This window comes from Phacochoerus africanus, chromosome 5, assembly GCF_016906955.1.
Source record: "Phacochoerus africanus isolate WHEZ1 chromosome 5, ROS_Pafr_v1, whole genome shotgun sequence".
Taxonomy (NCBI): Eukaryota; Metazoa; Chordata; class Mammalia; order Artiodactyla; family Suidae; genus Phacochoerus; species Phacochoerus africanus.
The window spans coordinates 3,891,185-3,911,559 of NC_062548.1; the positions used below are offsets into that span (position 1 = coordinate 3,891,185).

Here is a 20,375-nt window from a genome sequence, read left to right on the forward strand (position 1 = left end):
GGGGACGGAGGGTGAAGCTGGGCAGAGCTGGGTATAGGACACAGGAGGATGGCAGGAAAGGAGGTGGCGTCCGGGCAGGCTTTGTTGCACCACGTGTGCGAGGGCGGGGGAGCAGAGGCGCTGCCCGGCCCCCTCGTGGGAGACCATTCCCGTCATTCCTTTGCTCACTCGTCCACTCGCTCACGCACACGTGTTCATCCCTCGGCCCAGGGATGGCGCAGATACTGGGCACAGCGGACGGGTTCGCTGCTGTGAGTCCAGCGCCCGTCACAAGCCATTAACAACCATAAACGCGTGACAGGTACTCAATACCTATTTGTTCGATAAACGAATGAATTCGGAGATAATGCCTCATTCTCTCTCCCTCTCGCTCTCCTTTTTTCCCTTCTACTGCATGCACGAGAGATGAGGGCATGGATAAAAACAGCAAAGAAAAAAGCACAAGGGGGCACAAGTTCCGTTCACAGCACGAAAACAGGTGGAGAGGCATCTGGGCTCCGAGACCCACCATGGAACCACGTGGGGGGCCCCCCCCCGCTGCATCCTCGCCCACCCACCCCCATCTCACCGGCCCCACCTGCGACGGTCCTGCCACCGCCGCCTGCCCTCCTCCCCCCGCAAGCACCTGGATGCCCTTGAGGTTCATCCTCCGCTTGGGCGGGTGGTAGGGCAGGAAGTATCGGCTGTCTTCCGGGGACTCCTCTGAGGTTGAAGAATCGTCAGCCTCCTGCCCGTTGGTCCTGGGGCTGCTGTCCCCGAAGTTCTGAGAGATGATGGTCACGGGCAGGTTTCTGGGCAGACTCTGGAGGCAAGGAGGGAGCCGGGTCAGTGATGGAGCCGGAGGAGCGGATGCCAGCCAGGGGAACGGCTCTGCCAATGTGCCATCATTCCCTCAGGCACCCAAGCCTGGAACTCCCCTTTCCCAACCCCTGCGCCCAGCCCGATGCCAGGACCTATCATTCTAGCTCTGCTCTCCTCCCCATAAGCCCTGGTCCCCTCCCTCCTGCCAGGGGCTGGAGCAGCCCTAGTGCTTTTTGCAAGAGCAAAGGGACTGCCTCCTTGCTGGTTGCGGCCCTTCCTCTGATATGCCACCATTGGATCCCTAATTTCTAGCCCTGCCCTGAAGCTGAGAGTATAAAAATTGCTGCTGTGTAACAACAGTGCCAGGCACCGCCCTAAGGGACTCATATCACAATCTGAGGCCGAGGCGCAGGGACCCTCTCAAAGCTGCACGACACCCTTCTGCTAAGTTGCCTCCAAACCCACAGCTTTGGGCCGTGCAAGAAGTACAGTCCAAATCATCACAGTCCAAGAATAACTCAGACCAAGGTCCTCGGCTGATAGGCCGCTGTGCTCCCTTCTGCTCCGCCCTCCAGCCACACCTCCCGCCTGTCCCCGCCACCCGCTCTACAGATGGCAGAACCGCCAGGGGCGGCCCGTCCACGGCATGCCCTGTGTGTCACACCCCCCGGCCCTCTGCTTGTGCTATCCCTGTGGCCTGGAACACCGGCCCCATCCTCCTGACCTAGCGGGGGCTTTGGTTCACGGATGCGGCAGACGTGCCCTGAGAGTCCACCCCGTGCCTGGCCCCGCGCCACGTGCTGGACAAACAGAGGCGCCTACAGGGAGCTTCTGCATCATCACACACTGTGGGACATGCCCACAGGGACAGCCTAACACAGAGGCTCCTGGTTTCCATTGTGGGGGTCGGGGAAAGCCTTGCGGAGGAAGTGACACTTCAGCCATGCCCGGGAGAAGTCAGAGGGGCAGCTTTCCAAGTGGGGATCTTGAGGCTGGCCTCTCCTGCAGGGAGGCTCTCCTGGAACCCTGAGAGAATGGGGGGGGCTCCCACAGCCCCCCTGCACTCATAGTTCACAATCTGGGTTGGATGCCGTGCCAATCTGCCTCCAGCGCTGGATCTGAGTCCTCGGCGGGGGGCGGGGGCGGGGGGGTGTTGTCCCAGCTCCTCTAGGCCACGGTCTCGTGATGCCCTCAGGCAGGTGGCTTAGCTATTTGTGTTCCAATTCCACCCTTGGCCACGGAAGACCGTGATCTCACCATCCCGGCAGGTCAGTTCCGTGGGCTAAACGAGGCCCTGGCACAGCACCTGCACGAGACGGCGCCCAAACCCACAGCTGCAGGAGTAGCAACATCTGTTCTGATGGCAGGAACATTCACGTCTGGGTGCCTGGGGCCCTGCTGTGACACGTGCCCTGAACTTTCTATCACCCGTAAACGACAGTTTCCTTACGGGCCCTGGTGACTTTAATGGGAGCAGGGCATCTTAAACCCAGCAACCGTCCCGATGGGTTTAAGGAAACCCAGGGGCAAGGCTGAGGGCTGACAGAGGGCAGCCAAGCACGAGCTGCAGTCCTAACGTGGACGTGGCTTGCCTGAGCCCACCCGGCCAGGGGTGGCCAGGCCAGGGTTTTGCTGCATCTTCCAGCTACAGAACGAGCGGCTTCTGCTCATCGCTACCCAGACGCAGGACGGTTCCGGGCCCCGGTAGGGAAGGGCACACGTCTGCAGGGCGGGCGCACGCCCGGCCAGCCCACCTGGTCCAGGCTGCTGCTGTCCTTGGAGAGGCGCCGGAGCTTGCTCTCCAGGTTCACGATGCAGGCCTCCCGCCGGACCATCTCGATCCGCATCTCGTCGTTCTTCTCCTCCAGCTCGCGGATCTGCTTCCGGTACTTGTCCTTCTCGATCAAGCACTGTGAGTACTGCGTCTGCGCTTCGTCCCGGGAATGGAAGGCCTGCAGGGAGGAGGACAAGGCCAATGGGTCCTTCGCTCTGACACACACACAGCAGATCCAGGGCGCCCCCTCCCCAGCCCACGTGGCAACCACGCCGTCCCTGGACCTTTTCTTGACCCTGACACTTAGGTGTTTCAGTGGCTCCTTTAACAACAAGTGCCCCAGGCCTGTTTGCCTGTCCAGCCCTGGCTGGGCATTGGGCGCTGGGTGCTGATGCAGCACCTCTCCGAGCCCACCCTCTGCCCTATCAAGAGGTGCTCTTCTTATCACTCCCATTTCACTGATGAGGGGACTGAGGCTTCCAGGGAGTGGCAGCTTGTCTGTAGGCACACGCCTGATGAGTGACAGGGCCTGGACTTGGTCACCTTGCTCCCAAGATCAGGGCCCTGGAGTCCAGCTCAGGCCCCCGTGCTCTGCAAGTGCCTGTGCCTTCTGAAAGCCTTTGGGGATAGAATTCATCTTTGGAAGGGAGACAAGGAAGACAGATTCGTGAGCGGTTCCTGCATGCTTAAGGACACGACACCAGACACCCCCTCCTGCTGGCCCCCGGGACTTGGTGCCTGCAGTTCCACCGTGCAGCCGCCAGGTGGCCCCGTACCTGGTCCCGCTCCCGCTCCACCTCCTCCAGCTGCAGCATGACCGTGTTCATGCGGTGCTTGTACATTTCGCAGTCCTTCCCCAGCGTCGAGCACTTCAGCTCCAGGTCCTCCTTCTCCTCCAGGTACTGGAAGCAGCAGCAAGAAATCAACACGACCCGCAAGGCAGGGCTGCCGGTGTTTTCGAGCTGGGCCGCCCTGCTGGCTGGCCTGAGCGGGCCTGCCCCTACCGACAGCGCCTGACCTGCTGAGCATCAGCTAGGCGACTAGAAGGGACCACGGCGGGAGGCCAGTCCACCCACTGGACTGGGTCGGGGAACGCGGTGGGGGACAGGGCGGACACCGCGGGTGTCCTCCTGGGGCCGGTAGTGGGGGAGGGGAGGCAGGGTCCAAGTACCTGCCAGGTGCTGCTGCTCAGGGTGTTTATACAGGCGTCAGACCCAGTCCCTGGAGGAGGGAAGGGCCTGGACGCTGCCCTGACCGCCCTTGGGCTCCCACCTTGTCTCGCAGCTCCTCCGCCTGGCGGACCTCCTCCTGCAGGTTGTAGATCTTGTTGACTAGCTCCTGTCGGTCCTCCAGGGCCTCCTTGCGGTCATGCTCCAGGATGTCCAGGATGGCCTTGTCCGAGTCCGGCAGGCTGCGCTTCCCGGCCTGGACGGGTGGGGACGGGTAGGGAGGGAACCTTTAAAGGTGTGTGTATGGGGGGGGCGGGGACAGGGATCAAGGCGCCCCAGAAGGTAGAAGGCGGCAGACAAAAGGGCCAGAGGGAGTTCCCATCGTGGCTCCGGAGCTAACGAACCCAACTAGCATCCATGAGGATGTGGGTTCGATCCCTGGCCTTGCTCAGTGGGTTAAGGATCTGGCATTGCTGTGGTGTAGGTCGCAGATGAGGTTCAGAGCCCACGTTGCTGTGGCTGTGGTGTAGGCCGGCGGTTGCTGCTCTGATGCAGCCCTTAGCCTGGGAACCTCCATATGCTGCCAGCATGGCCCTGCAAGACAAAAAAAAAAAAAAAAAAGAGGCCCCAGAGACTGACTCTGAGTGAGCAGAAGGTTTTGTGCCAGGGAAGCAGAGGCAGGAATCACTGTCTCTTGGGTCCTTAAGCAGCTTATTATTTATGAGTTTTATCATCTGCAAAGACGCATAAATCCCACCTCTGCTCAGAAACATCCTGACGCCTATTGTTCTGCCCCAGCTCTTATCAGAGCCAAGAGCAGCGACTGCTGCTCCTCCAGACACTTCACGGGTGACAACAAAGAGAGGGCTGATCTGCCTTCCAGAGGCTTCCCCTGAAATATCAGTTAATCTGCTCCTATTAAACTGGGACTCCTCCTCTGCTCTGAATAGGAGCCTTACACGCCGGGCAGCCAGTCCTGGGGCGGGGGGCAGATGCTGGGGGAAGGGGCGTATGTTGGGATGTCATTTCCCCGCAGACGTAGGTCGGGATGTCATTTCTCCACACCCACAGATGACTCCCTGATGACACAGGGGAGGAGCTGCTCTAAGTTTTAACCCATCCTGCTGAGCTGAGAGCTGCGTTTTCATGGAATCTTTTTTTTTTTTTTTTTTTTTGGTCTTTTTGCCTTTTCTAGGGCCGATCCCGTGGCACACGGAGGTTCCCAGGTTAGGGGTCCAATCAGATAGCTACGCCACAGCCACAGCAATGCGGGATCCAAGCCGCATCTGCAACCCACACCACAGCTCACGGCAATGCCGGATCCTCAACCCACTGAGCAAGGCCAGGGATCGAACCCACGACCTCGTGGATTCATTAACCACTGAGCCACGAAGGGACCTCCTGCGTCTCGTGGAATCTTTAAGGGCAAGGCGGTTTCCTGGATGTCTTTTCCTTACAGCCCTCGTGCACCGATGTCGTGTGAATTTCACGAGGTGCTGCCACCAAGGGAACAGTGGCACCAGGCCGACGCACATAAGGTTGGGGCAACGAGAAGCGGGTGGGATGGGCACTCCGCACCTGACAGGCGGGGGAAAGGGAGGGGCCCAAGGGTGACATGAGGTCTGTGCGGTCCTGGGCTCAGCCGGCGGGGCGGTGGGGGGGGGGGGTCCCCGGCGCTCGCCTGGGTGATGGACTGCAGCTCGGGGGAGGGGGGGGGTCCCTGGCGCTCGCCTGGGTAATGGACTGCAGCTTGGCGGGGGGGGGGTCCCCGGCGCTCGCCTGGGTGATGGATTGCAGCTTGGGGGGAGGGGGTCCCCGGCGCTCGCCTGGATGATGGACTGCAGCTCCTGGATCTTGGTCTTCAGCATCTCATTCTCCCGCTCCAGCTCCAGAACCTGCTCCTTCTTGGGCCGATTCTCGATGTCGTTCTTGAGCTTCAGTGACTGATTCCGCTCCAGCTTGCACTCCTCCTCCATCTTATTCAGCCGGTGCTTCAGCTGATCGATCTGAGACACCCCAGGGGGCAGAGGGGAGAAGGCGGTTGGCGGGGAACAGCCAGAAAAGGCAGCGCCTCCCGCAGCCTCTGGAGCTTCCAGCAGGACCTGCATTAGGCTCCCTCCTTTCCTTCCTCTGGCTGCTGACAGAGGAGGGCTCAGAGAAACCTTTTCCAGTCAAACAAACCACCACCTCCTTCCTGAGGAAGGGGCCCCCGATTTGTGGATTTACTCAGGACACTCTCTTGGGCAAGTTTTGTGTGTGTGTTGGGGGGACAGGTTACAGACGAGAATAGAAGACACCCAAGCGGGTGTTTCCCTGAGGTGGGCTACCCATTTGAAAGTTCTTTTTTGAGGGGTTTCAAACTCTGATCGTTAGAGCCAAGATTCCCCGAAGAACACCCGTGTGACTGAAGCCAGCAAAGGGACGAGGAGGGCGGGTGAGGCCCCCTGTTGCATTTACACCCCAGAGCAGCTCTGCCTGCATGTTTTGGGCTCTTGGTTGCACCCAAGATTTTTTTTTCAGCCATGCCCACAGCACGTGGACGCTCACAGGGTAGGGATCGAACCTGCGCCACAGTAGCGACCTGAGCCACAGCAATGATGACGCTAGGCCCTTAACCTTCCGAGCCACCAGGGAACTCCTCATGCAAGATTTTATTTGAACAAATGGCAGTGCTGCTAGTAGAACCGCTTGAGATCCACTGGGCTACAGGTTGACAGGCTCTCTGGCCTGAAGGACCTGCCCAGACTTAGTGCAAGACAGAGTGGCTTCCCGGAGGTGGCAGTGTCTATTCCTGGAAATGGGACACTTGGAGGTGTGCTCAGCATCACCCTCAAGAGGTAAGTGTCAGGACCTGGGACCAGGACGAGGCGTCTTAAACCGCTGGGACTACACGTGTCGGCTGCCCCGACTGAGCAGCCTTGGCAAAACACCCCAAACAGGACCGTTTTCTAGGGCTGCAAGGAAGGGAAGCCCCAAAGGGGGTGAGTGTCCTTTTTCAATTCTGGGCTTCACTTCAAGCAACCTGGCAGGGGGAGGGCCGTGGCCTCAGCAAGGAGGGGACTGCGGCTGCACGCCGGTAGTCCGAGGGAAAGACGATAGAGGGAGGCAGCCCGGGCTGAGAAATGACCTAAGACTCAGCTGCCCAGGGTTCTTTCAAGTCCTAGGAGTGCTTGCTCACTATTAATACATGTCCAGAAAACATGAAACAGAAGATATTTGTCAGAAAGAAAGTTCCAAGTCTCTGTCACAGGTTAACCTCCCCTAAGCCTTGATAACAGCACAGAGACCTTTTCTCCAGGTCATGGGAAAAAAAAAAAAAAAAAAAAAAAAAGGCCCTCCGCAGCATCTTGGAGGATGAACCCAAGTGCCCTGTTATGGGTCCAGAGCCCCAGCCCTATCCAAGCAGACATGAAGTGGGCATTGACTGCGTCAGCCTTTTTGCCAAGAATTACTTGTCAGTATTTCAGCCATCCTAGGGCACAGGTATTATTCTAAATGTCACTTACAAATGAGGAAACTGAGGCCAACTAAAAGGTAAAGTGAGACGCCAAAAGCCAGATTGGAACGCAGGCCCAAAGGCTGTAAAACTCGTGGTCTTTGCCTGCAAGGCCGCTGACGCAATTCACCCAAACTCCAAGGGATGGTTTACTGACCTGTCTGCTTCAACTAAACTGTCAGTGACCCGAGCAGAAGTCAGGCTATTTATCCCTCTGTCCCCCACAGTGCTTAGCACCGTGCCTTACACGGGGCGGGTGTTTAATAAATATTCCCAGAGTCTATTTTCCACTCCGCAGCCGGAGTGATCCTTCCAGATATAAATCAGCTGTCACTCCCAGCTCTCAATCTTTCGGAGACTTCTATCACAACTGGAATAAATTCCAAAGTTCTTACCAAGCCCCCATGCCCAGCCATCTCTCAGGGCTGCTTTCTCATTTGGCTCCAGCCCCACTGGCTCTCTGGCTGTTTCTCAAAAACACCAAGCGTGCCCCCTACCTGGGGCCTTGGCATGCTCCCTTTCCTCTTCCGCTGAGACGTGGTACAGGGCTGGCTCCTCCCCTTTCCTCTGACCCCGGCTGCGACACTGTGTCCTCTCTGGGGAACCTTTCCTGAGCATCCTCCTTAAAACAGCATCCCTCACACACTCTCCCTGTACTATTTTTTCCCTCTTCTTAATAGCACGTATTACTACCAGGTATTGACATGTTTGTTTTCTGATTAGAATGTGAGCTCCGCGACAGCAGGGTTTAATCTTGAGTTATGTGTCCCTGGAAAAGAGCCTGGTGCACGGTGGCACACAATAAATAAAAGGAGTGAATGAATGAAGCCAATTCCCTTCTCTGTGTCCCTTTTGGAGGTAAACTCATTAACGACGTCCATCATTTGGCTACTGGATTATTCACTGTAAGTGTATTGACCATGCCACTGTGCCACGCAGAGCTTTGTGGGTACAGCTATGAAGGGCAGAGTCCTGGCCTCAAAGACCTCATGACCCGCAGGACAGGTGCTGTGCTCATTTCCTCACTGATCTTCCCGGAGGGCTGCGGTCTGGGTGGGTTCCTGGGTCCTCCACCTCCCCTCTCACGGGTCGTAGGGCAGGCCCTGTGTGCGCATGTCTGGTACCTCCGGCTGGTGGATCTGGGCTCTGGAACAAGACGGAAGCCCTACCTGCCTGGCGGCGCTGGTCTGCACAGGCACTTGTCTGCACACAGAGGCGCTGGTCTGCACAGGCGCCTGGTCGATTCTCGGGCTCCTGAGCAGGACGTCAAGCTCAGAGGGTCTGTGTGCGCATGTGCAGACACGTGCATGGTGGATCCCGGGGCTAAGCGGTCGCGCTAGGCCTCCCTGGGTGGGCGCACGCATGCGCACTGTGGATCCAAGCCCTCCTTGCTCCCCCACCTGGCCAGGTGTGAAATCCGGCACCTGCCTGCCTGGTGGTCTTCACTCTGGCCCGCAGGCCCTGCCCCGGGCCCCTCACCTCGAGCTGGAGGTCTCGGCTCCGCATGACGGCCATGTTTTTCTCTTCGCTGAGCTGGGCGTAGCGCATGGCCAAGTTGTAGTTGTCGTCCTTCACCTTGACCAGCTCGTCGTTGTAGCTGTCCCGCTCCTCCTTCATCTTGTAGTACCGCTCCTGGAAGGTCAGCAGCTCCACGCGTATCAGCGTCAGCTGCTTCTTCTCGTCCTCCAGCTGTCGGGACTTGGCCAGCAGCTCGCAGCGCTGCAGGTCCTTAGCCTTCATCTGCTGCTGCAGCTTGATGACCTCGTTCATCAGGAAGTGCGTGAGGCCCTCGTGGCCCTCCTCCACTGTGGAGAGGGGGCACCCAGTCAGGCCCGGGGACTGGAGAGGGGGAGAAGGGGCTTCTAGACGCGGGGCAGGAATCATTCGTTCACTCATTCACTCACCAACATTTTACTGAGCTCTCACTACCCATTAGGCTCTGGGGGTTCAGGGTGAGCAAGACAGCCTTGATCCGGGTAGAGCTTACAGGCTGGTAAGGGAGACAGACATTAAAAAAGCAAATGATCGGAGTTCCCATCGTGGCGCAGTGGTTAACGAATCCAACTAGGAACCATGAGGTTGCGGGTTCGGTCCCTGCCCTTGCTCAGTGGGTTAACGATCCGGCGTTGCCGTGAGCTGTAGTGTAGGTTGCAGACGCGGCTCGGATCCCGCGTTGCTGTGGCTCTGGCGTAGGCTGGTGGCTGCAGCTCCAATTTGACCCCTAGCCTGGGAACCCCCATATGCCGCGGGGAGCGGCCCAAGAAACAAGAAATAGCAACAACAACAAAAGACAAAAAAAAAAAAAAAGCAAATGATCACACACAGATCTAACTACAGATAGGGTTTCACAACGTAAAGGTATGGGGGTCTGAGCATGTGTAACAGGGGGACCAGATCCAGCCCAGGGGACAGAGGCAGCAGAGAAGGCTTCTGAGGGTGAGCTGGAGAGGTGAGGAGTGAAACACGGTCTAGGAAGATGGAACAACATTGCTGAGGTCTTAGGGGGAGGAACTTGGCACATTTCCAAAAGTGAAGGAAGCCCCAGCTGGCTGGAGCCTAGTGAGGGAGGAAGGGGGAGGGAGAGAAGAGTGTCTCAGGGGCTGGACCACGTAGGTCCTTGTGGGCTGCACCTGGGTCTTTAGATGGAAACAATGGAAAGCCACTGAATGGGGGCTTTAAGTGGGGGAGGGTAACAGGAGGAGGAGAGAAACGATGGGGGCAGTGCAGGAGTGGGTACAGAGAGTTGGGCGTTGCAGGGGTCTTGGCTATGGGAGGGGTATAGATGGAGAGAAGCCTGCTTCCAGAGTATTTAGGAAGGAAAACTAAGGCAGCAAGAGGGCCATGGGCGCTGGTTCATGGGACACCGATGAGAGAATCGTCAAGACAAGGACAAGATCCAGGTGGTATGAATTTCTACGTGTTCCGTGAACTCCTTTTGGCTCTGCCTCCGTGTGCTCCTCCGTCACCTACCTTTCAGCATCAGGCAGAAATAAGGGGTTGATAGCTCCCAAGTGCCACAGGGGCACGGCCCCGATGTCACAGAGCCATAGCCTGAAAACTGTCCCACCGCTAAACACACACACACGCATACACACCTCCCACCACAGTCCGGATGCTCCTGACGGCAAAGCCACTTACCCACAATGGTGGAGAATCTCCGGGTGGGTTCCTTTCCAGTCACCAGTTTGTACAGTTCTGGGTAGTAAAATTCCAGGCTCTCCAAGAAGACCACATAGCCCCTTTGCCCCTTGGTATGCAGAATGTCCAACAGTCGGCCTAGAGGACAGGACAGATCCCTGAGTGAGGAGAGGTCATGTCTGACTGGACGCACGTCTCTGAGTGGAGTCTTATCCTGGCTCAGGTCCCTCTGGACACTCCTGAGAAGACGGTCTCACCCCGTCCCGTGGCTCCTGAGTTATACCAAAGTGCCAAGCTCTCAGCAGAGATCCAGTGAGGGTTCGTTTCCTTTCTCCAAGAAACTGGTAGAACCAGAATAAATGGAATTGCAGCCACAGGAAACCAACAGTTTTAAAGAGCTTCCCAACTGAGCAGGGCTTCAATTAACCACATAGGCATCAGCTCGTCTGTGACGGATGGAGGTACAACAGCAATTACAGAGTCATATATGGTTCTCTGGGATTCAGACCAGGAAGACATATATTTGCTTAGGGAGCTAGGAAAAGTCATAGGACGCAGGGATAGCTCCATGTTCTATGGGATTTTCGCAGAGTCTGGAAACATCTTTACTCTAAATGTAATCTGCTTGGCAGCCTTCGATTTTTATCCTACTGGTTCCACTGATTGTTTACATTTCTGCCCCTTCCTTAAGCATCTAACTTTCAGCTACTTATTCCCTTTGGGTCCTAAAACTCTACCTTTCCTCTAGGAGAGACATAATAAATAAATTTCCTCTGGTGTCAACTGACTGTTTGTCAAAGCTGCCGGGAGCACTGTGTTGAAGAGAATTCTGAAGTTACAAGCACGCTCGGTGGGAGAGCATGCTGTGATTAGTGATGTCTGTCAGGTATGCAAAAGAGAGTCACAGCCTATGAGCTGCTTCTCACCAGTCACACTGCGGGCAAGTGACTTCCCACCTCTTATTCCACGGGGAGCCACAGGAAAAAATGTATTTTACACTGTGACCTCAAGCTTACACCGAGACAAATACACATACATGTGTGTGTGTATACACACACACACATGTATATAAAACCAAAACAAGGCTCACAAACCACCTTATTCCCCTTAATGAATGTGATAAAGTGTGGTGGAGCCCTAGGCAGTCTAGAAAAGCCTATAGGTGTCCTTTATCAGAATAATGCTTTAAACAGATAGACTGCACTGGAACACAAAGGGAATCAATTATCATGAAGTCCTGTTATCAAATATTAAATTTGCGACTCTAATAAGTGTGCTTCTTTATTAATGCATTAATAATCCAATCTCTTGGCAGGCCTAATAACTATTGTAATTTTGAGGGAGAGATATTTTGGAAGATCTGTGATAGCTGTATTGTGATAGGAAGCTATCTGTACTGTTTCCTGTTGAGGTATTGCTCATCTCTGTGGTCTGCCACCTGCCTGCATTCATAATCGGAGGGGATGCAAAGTCTCAATGTAGGTAGGCTGGTGAAATCAAGATGCCATCTCCTCACCTCCTGCGCCCTGTCGAAGTTCATGGATCCTCGCTACCCCTGGACAGCTTGGTGGGGGACCGGGGGAGGGCAGAGGTCTATGGATTCTAGTCAAAGCAGTTCCTGACTGAGAGAAACCGTGTTGCTACAGCTAACTGTGGCTCCTGAGGTTACCTGCCCTGTTGATCTTGGATGGCAGCATGGGAGCGTTAAGCACTTCGTCTTCATCTTGCTCATCGATGACCTTGCACTGGCGCAGGTAGGGGGTGAGCTTGGCTGGGTTGATGTAGCGACTCAGCATATGCCGGTTGCACTCCACGTTCTCCCACAAGGCCTCCTCCTCATCCTTCAGCGTCTCCATGTAGTCATCCATCTCGGGCGCTCCTCCTTTTAGACACAAACCCCGACAAGGTGAGTAAAAGAGCCTCACTGGAATAGTTCTATCAACTTCAGCGAGACCGTCAGTACCTAGGAAGTTAAATAAAGTAAAGCAAAGCATGCATAGAGTGTTTTACTTTTTATTTAAGAAAGGATGGGATATGAATACAGGCATATATTTCTTAACGTACTAAACATCCACAATGGATGAATAAGCCATACAATTTTAAAAAATGATAGGGAGAGAGGGAAGATTGTGCAATTGGAGTATATCCTTTCCATCCAAGTTCTTCTATCTTCCTAAGACTTTCTCTCTCCAAAAACAGTACATGCTATTTTTGTTTTACAGTTCCCCATAAACGGTGTCAGACTCTATGCTTTCCTGTTTCCCCTTTCAACTCGCTTTTTTCTCTCTGCGTTTATTGAGATTTTCCGAGGTTGGTACATGTACACATCATTCATTCATTTTTTTAAAGCCAGGTTTGCTGAGATGTAGCATGAATCATACAATCCCATTTTAAAAGCGTGCAAGTCAGTGGCTTTTGGTATATTCAGAGTTGTGCAACCATCAGCACAATTAGTTGCAGAACACTTTCATCCCCCCCACGAGAAACTTCCTTCCTTTAGCAGTCTTTCCCTCTTTTCCCTTCAATACCTGCCCCTCCAGCACGAGGCAACCACTATTCCACCTTCTGTCTCTGCAGACCTGCCTCTTCTGGACATGTCACATAAATGGGGTTACACGACTTGTGGACTACTGTGACTGGCTCTTTCCCCCGTGACTGATATCATTTTCAAGCCACGTGGCATTCTTCTTATTGGTGAATACCTTTCCACTGTACAGATATATCACATCGGATTTCTCCATCCACCGATGAGCCCTTGGGTTGTCTGCCTATTATGAATTTTGCTACAATGAAGATTCACGTACACGGTTTTTCTGTAGACCCATGTTTTTCTTTCCATTGGTCAGATATGCAGAAGTGGAATGGATGAGCCATATGGTAATGCTATGTTTAATATTTTGAGGAACTGCTAAACTGTTTCCCCAAGTGGCTGCACCATTTGACACCCCTGCTAGCAAGATATGAGGTTCTAATTTACCCACAGTCTTATCAATGCTTGTTACTGTCTTTTTCTATTATAGGCACCTGAATGAGTGGGCAGTGGCACCTCATTGTGGTTTTTGTCTCTATTTCCCTAATGACTAAGGATGTGAGCATCTTTCCACGTGCATGTTGGCCATTTGTGCATAGAGAACTGTCCAGTCAAATCCTTGGCCCAGTTTTACATTGGATGGTCCTTCTCATGGAATTTTTAATGTGTTTTGGAGCCAAGTCACAGATATGGTTTGCAGATTCTTTCTCCTGTTGATTTTCTTTTCACTTTCTTAAAGATATTACTGGTAGCATGAACGTTTTAAATTTTGATGTGGCCCAAATTCTTTTTTCACTTGTGCTTTTGGTGTAAGAAACCATTGCTTAATTCGAGGTTATAGAAATATACTTCTGTTTATTTTTTCTAAGAGTGTTATACTTTAAATGCTCACATTTAGGCTGCCGATGCATTTTGAATTAATTTCTGTGTGTGGTGTGAGGTAGGGGTCCAACTCTGTCTTTTGCAGGAGGACATTCAGTTGTCCCAGCACAGTTTTGTTGAAAGATTATTCTTCCCCCATTGAATGGTCTTTGGCACCTCTGTCAAATCAACTGATCAATTTCTGGACTCTCAATCCTATTCCATTGATCTAGATGGCGAACCTATGCCAGTACCACACGATCTTCATTGCTGTACATGTGTAGTAGGTTTGGAGATTGGGAGTTAAGAGTCTTGCAACCATGTTCTCCCCTTCGCACACTGTCTTGGTTATTCAGGGCTTCCTGCAATTCCATGTGAATTTTAGGAATCAGCTTATCAATACCTGGGGGAAAAAAGTAGCTAGGATTTCAATAGTGAATCCATTGAACATGTAGCTCAATTTGGAAAGTATTACTTTCTAACAATTAAGTGTTATGTTCCATGATTATGGGTTGTGTTTCTATTAATTTAAATCCTTTTTAATTTCTTGCAACAATGCATTGTAGTTTTCAGTGTACACTTCTTTTGCTAAATTTATTTCCAAGTATTCTCTTTTGATGGCATTGTAAATGTGAACTGTATTCTTAATTTCATTTGTTGAATGTTCACCACTAACATATCAATATGCAATTGATTTTCCGTTATGCAACTTACTGAAATCACTTATTAGTTCTAATGGTTTGTTAGTAGATTACTTATGATAAGATTTTTCTATATGATTTTCTTATATATAAGACAATGTTTTATGCATTTAGAGATCATTTTACTTCTGTTTTTTTTTCAATCTGGATGACTTTTTGTTTCCCCTGTAATTTCCTGGGCTAGAACTTCTAGCACAATGTTACATAAAATTGGCAAGAGTGGACATCCTTGTCTTGTTCTTGATCATGGGAGAAAAGTATCAGATCTATCACCACTGAGTATAATGTTACTTGATTAAGTGTGTGTGTGTTTCAGATGTCCTTTATCAGATTGTGGAAATTCCCTGAGTATTTTTGTCATGAAAGCATGTTTGATTTTGTCAAATGCTTTTGCTACAGCCACTGAGAATATCATATAGTTTTTAGTTTTGATCCTATTAATATGGAATATTACAGTAGTTGATTTTCAGGTATTAAACAAGCCTTGCATTCTGACATAAATCCCAGTTAGTTATGGACTTGGTTTCCTAGCACACTTTTGAGCATTTTGCCTTCATTTCGTGAGAGATATTAGTCAGCGGTTTTCCTTCCTTGTGATGTCTGACGGGTCTTGTTATCAGGGTAACTTTTGCCTCAGAATAAGCTGGGAAGTGTTTCTTCTTCTACTTTTGGGGAGAGTGTATGAAGAACTGGCATACTTTTTCTTTGGTGGAGCTCACCAGGGAAAAACATCTGGACCCAGGCTTTTCTTCCTGGGTAGGTTTTTGATTACTAATTCTTTACTCATTATAGGTTTGCTCATATTTCCTGTTTTTCTCGAGTCAGTTTCAGGCATTTGTGTCTTTCTAGGAATTTGTAAATTTCATGTAAGTTACCTACTTTATTGGAAACAATTGTTCACCATATTCCTTTGTTTTTATTTTACCTTTTATTTCTGTAAAGTTGGTAGTAATGTCCCTTCTTTTAGTTCTGATTCTAGTAATTTGAGCCTTCTTTTACTCCTGGTCAGACTGGCTAAGGTTTTATCAATTTTGTTGATATTTCAAGGAACCAGCTTTTGGTTTCATTGCTTTTCTCTATTGCTTTGCTCTTCTCTAATTCGTTTATTTTTGTATTAACATGTATTATTTCCTCCCTTTTGCTTGCTTCAGGTTGGCTTTGCTCTTCTTTTTCTAGTCTCATAAGGTGGAAGGTGAGGATACTGACTTGAGATCTTTTTAGAATATTAACATTTATAGCTATAAGTTTCCCTCTGGGTCCTGCTTTAGCGGCACCACTTAAATTTTGGCACGTTGCACTTTCATTTCCGCTCATCTCAAAGTAAATTTTCTGCTTTCTTTTGTGATTTCTTTGACTCATTGGTTGTTTAGAAGTGTGATGGTTAATTTTTCCATATTTGTGAATTTCCCAAGTTACTTTCTGTTACAGATTTTTCATTGGATTACACCTGTGGTTGGAAAACATACTTTGTATCACTTTTAAATGCACTGAAGCTTGTTTTGGGGAGCAGCCTATGGAGAACCTTCCAGGAGGCATGGACAAGAGCGTGGATTCTGCTGCTAGCAGGTGGCTGTGCTGTGGATACAGGCGTCTATCAGACTGTGCTGTGGATACAGGCATCTGTCAGACTGTTTGTGCTGTGGATACAGGCATCTGTCAGACTGTTTCTTTGTAGTGTTCACATCTTCTATTTCCATGTCAATCTTCTGTCTATCGTTCTATCCATTACTGAAAGTAGAGTGTTAAAATATCCATCTATTATTGTTGAATTTTGTATTTCTCCCTTCAGTTCTGTCCGTTTTTGTTGCATGTATTTTGGGGCTCTGTTGTTTGGGTTAGGGTTATGCTTGTAATTGTTATAACTTCCTGGTGGATTGACACATTGTCATTATGAAATGTCTCTCTTAACTTCCAGTAGCACTTTTGCTTTAAAGTCTGTTTTGTCTGATGTTATCCACTCTAGCTCTTTGATGACTCTTGTTAGTATAGTATATCCTTACATTGTTTTACTTTCAACCTCTTTGTCCCTTTGGATGTAAGATTTTTCTCCTGTGGATAGAATACAGGTGGATCTTATTTAAATCTAATATGATAATCCCTTAATTTCTATCAGTTTATTAATTTTATTTTTTTATTTTTAGGGCCGCACCTGCAGCATATGGAAGTTCCCAGCTGCCAACTGATGCCACAGCCACAGCAATGCCAGATATGAGCTGCATCTGCAAACTGCATGGCAGCTTGCGACAATGCTGGCTCCTTAACCAACTGAGCAAAGTGAGTTGAACCCGCATCCTCATGGAAACTAGTTAGTCAAGATGGGAACTCCTGGTTTCTTCTTCTTCTTCTTTTTTTTTTTTTTTTTTTTTTTGTCTTTTTAGGGCCATGCCTGTGGCATATGGAGATTCCCAGGCTAGGGGTCTAATTGGAGCTGTTGCTGCTGGCCTATGCCACAGCCACAGCAACGCCAGATCTGAGCCACATCTTCGACCTACTCCACAGCTCACGGCAACGCCGGATCGTTAACCCACTGAGCAAGGGCAGGGATCGAACCTGAAACCTCATGGTTCCCAGTCAGATTTGTTTCCACTGGGTCATGACGGGAACTCCACTTTTCTTTTTCTTTTCTTTTTTTAAAGGTAAAGTTCAGAATACACACGTGTGGTATAATAACAAATATGTTTGGTCTTGGCCTCCGGTTCCTGGCACAACTCCTAAAACTCCTGGAATCTCCAGAGTGGTCACAGTGGGTTTTTTGTGTGGAATGGAGGTGACGCTTGGGTGAGGGGCCCTGGCAGCTCCTGGATAGAGACTGGCTGCCAGAGAGACAAAGCAAGTGATGAGGGGGCTGTAACTTTCAGTCCCACACTCCCCCTCTGGGGTGGGGGGCAGCCTAGAGACGGAATCAGTCATCCACAGGGGGTGGCTTAGTCCATCACTATAAGGTAATGAAACCTTGATTAAAAACCCCTCAACAGCGGGGTGCAAAGAGCCTCTGAGTGTCTGAATTCAAGCACAGGCTGGGAGGGTGGGGACAGAGGTTCCTGTGCTCGGGGCCCTTCCAGGCCTCCTCAGACACGTCCCCATCTGCAACCGTTACAATAAGTGTCGTGCTTTCCTCAGTCCTGTCAGTCAGTCCAGCCGATTAGTGAACCTGGGGAGGAGGCAGCGGGACACCCCGCCTCCCAGTGAGCGCTCAGGTGGGCCTGGAGCTGGCATCTGAGGCGGGCTAGGCTGGTGGGGTGGAACCCGCACCTGGGCATCCATGCTGATTCTGGACCTCCAGTCGGGTGTCAGAGAATTGGCTGATGTGTGAAAAAAATGACACGCGTCTGGTGTCAGGAAAATGCTGTTCATTTGATGTCAGAAAAATAACACAATACGGTATAAAATCATTCATGTAATCCAACACTGATAATGAGATAGGTGTGTGTGTGTGCGCATGCGTGCGTGCATGTGTGCACCCGTGCACATGTGTGTGAAAGGGAGAGAGGAATGGGGAGGGGTGGGGCAACGTGATTCCACTGATACCACGGAGGGAGAGGAATGAATTCTGAGGTCAGTGGTCAGGAGGACTTGGCTGTCACCTACACTGGTCTTTCTTCTTCTTCTTCTTCTTCTTCTTCTTTTTGTCTTTTTGCCTTTTCTAGGGCTGCACCCAGGGCATATGGAGGTTCCCAGGCTAGGGGTCCAATCGGAACTGTAGCCACTGGCCTACACCACAGCCACAGCAACGCAGGATCCGAGCTGCATCTGTGACCTACACCACCCCTCATTGCAGCGCCAGATCCTTAACCCACGGAGCGAGGCCAGGGATCGAACCCGCAACCTCATGGTTCCTAGTCGGAACCATGCAGCCTTGTGCTTTAGGGAGGCTGGGCAACTTCCGACCTGCGAAGAGTGGATATTATCTGGTCTCTACTACTGGCGTAAGAATAACTATGTGGAGTGCTTTATAGCCTGGAGAACCCACCAGGAAGTCTGCTGGGGGCGGTGCTGATGCTTTTCCTTGATCTTTGACAGGAACACAAGGAAGGGATTTGGTCACGGAACTTTGGGACATTAGCATGTGAAGAAGTGTGTGATGTTGGGGGTTTCTGCAGCCATCCTGTGACCTGAGGACTTACCCGAGGACAAAAGCTAACATCCCTAAGATGTCAGAGCAGAGAGATGGAAAGAACCTTGGTCTTTGATGGTGTCACCTGCTGGGCACTGAATTAACCAACAATGGACCCCTCCCACCACTGGAGTCCTTTGTATATAAGACAATAGATGCCTTCTGCTCGAAGCTATTTAAAGCTGAGTCTATCCTTATTCGCAGAGCAAAGCCTCCTGACTAGGAGATGCAGCTTCCTAGTACAAAGACTTGCTAAGCACAATGAGTGCACAAGAGAACTGAGGGTCAGGTGTTAACATGCTTATGCTTTTGGGGGGTGGGGGTGGGGTCAGAACCCTGTGCTTAGAAATTAGTGAAATGGTTGCTCAAGGTAGGAAGACAAGCAGGCTTGGATGGCCCAGAGAAGCTTTTGTTACTGCCTTCACCCATGAAGGAGATTGTGCCAGGCATGTGAGGAATCCCAGCTACGAGCATGCTCAATGCAATGAGGCTTCCTCCAGGGACCAGGCTGGCAAGAGAGCCACAGAGCAGGCCTGTCGGTGACCTCCACTGGGAAGAAGACGGAAAAAACAAAGCAGGGAATGACCAGGGTAAAACAGATGTGAAAGGGACCCTCCTACCTTATATGCAAGGAAATCATGTGACTCATTCTAGCTTAAATCCATCAATACTGCCTGTGCACCTCAGCTGCTAGTGAGGGCTGGTAGCACAGACCTCCTGACTTGTGACTGCTTAAGGGCAAATGCCTCAGTAACACGGCCTGAGCGCTGTGCGAAGAACAGGGCATGCAAACTTTCTCCACAGTCTCTGCTCTCGGGAGGTGCTGAGTTTGTGCTAAGAGTGGGGTCCTGCACCGCACCTGCATCAGGTCATGATGAGGCCCGAAGAAGAGGCTGCCGTGGCCCCTGCCAGTGGAATGGGAGATGCCCTCCAGGTCAGCCTGCCACCACAGTATCAATCACCTCCTTCATACCCATTATCTCCCCCTCTAGTTCCCTGTGGACGGAACCGTGTGCCCCAAAGTCCTAGGTTCAAGCCCTAACCCTCTCTGTGGGGCCCTTTGGGATGCATTAGACTAGATGAGGTCACGGGGATGGGACCCCACGACGGGATTGGTGCCCTCCTAAGAAGTGACACCGGAGCTCGCTCCCATCCACCAGGTGAGGGCGCTGTGAGCAGGCGGGTGCCACCACTCTGATCTTGGATTTCCAGCCCCCAAACCACATGACATCAATGTCTGCTGTTTGAGCCTCCCGGTTGGTGGTGTCTGGTTTTGGTGGCCAGGGCTGATGCAGACAAGAGAGCAGCCAAAGAACGTGCTCAAGGTCACACGGCAAGTACAAGGTGGGCTTCTCGCCCGGACCTCCCTGGACCCCTCTGAGGTCCTTCTCCTCGGATAGCAGGTGGTATTTTAAGGGGAGTTCCCTGGGGGCGGGGAGGTAAATTAGTGCCGCCGAGTGAACATGAGAGTTCACCCTGCACAGATCCCGAGCTTGAGAGGAGCCATGACCCAGGCCCGCCTGTTCCTCCTCAAGGATAAAAGACTACGGTGGTCGGTGATCCACCAGCATCTGTTAGTGGGTAAAAGAAACTAGGATGGGACGACAGGTCGACTTGACCCAGTAGGGCTGGACGTGCATGCCACACACCCCAGCCTTCCCGCATCGGCATCACGCCCACAGAAACTGCCCTGTACACCAGGAGACTCGTGTGTGCATCACGCAGTGGCGTCACGCGCCCCAAACGCCTGGACACCACACAGAGCTCTGGACACAGTAGAGAGGACAAGGA

The 20,375-nt window shown here is 51.7% G+C and overlaps 1 protein-coding gene across 4 annotated transcripts in view; it reads right to left on the reverse strand.

The window, feature by feature from the left end:
- Nucleotides 1-20,375, reverse strand: part of CARD11 (caspase recruitment domain family member 11) — a 123,079-nt gene that overhangs the window by 21,164 nt on the left and 81,540 nt on the right. For all 4 annotated transcript variants that reach the window (XM_047779446.1, XM_047779444.1, XM_047779445.1 and 1 more), the window contains exons 3-10: nt 12,048-12,260; nt 10,379-10,516; nt 8,720-9,045; nt 5,571-5,750; nt 3,848-4,000; nt 3,352-3,477; nt 2,556-2,753; nt 626-802 (exon numbers count right to left, since the gene is read on the reverse strand). In XM_047779446.1, the coding sequence (XP_047635402.1) occupies nt 626-802; nt 2,556-2,753; nt 3,352-3,477; nt 3,848-4,000; nt 5,571-5,750; nt 8,720-9,045; nt 10,379-10,516; nt 12,048-12,260 (1,511 nt within the window). The remainder of the gene's footprint in view (nt 1-625; nt 803-2,555; nt 2,754-3,351; nt 3,478-3,847; nt 4,001-5,570; nt 5,751-8,719; nt 9,046-10,378; nt 10,517-12,047; nt 12,261-20,375) is intronic.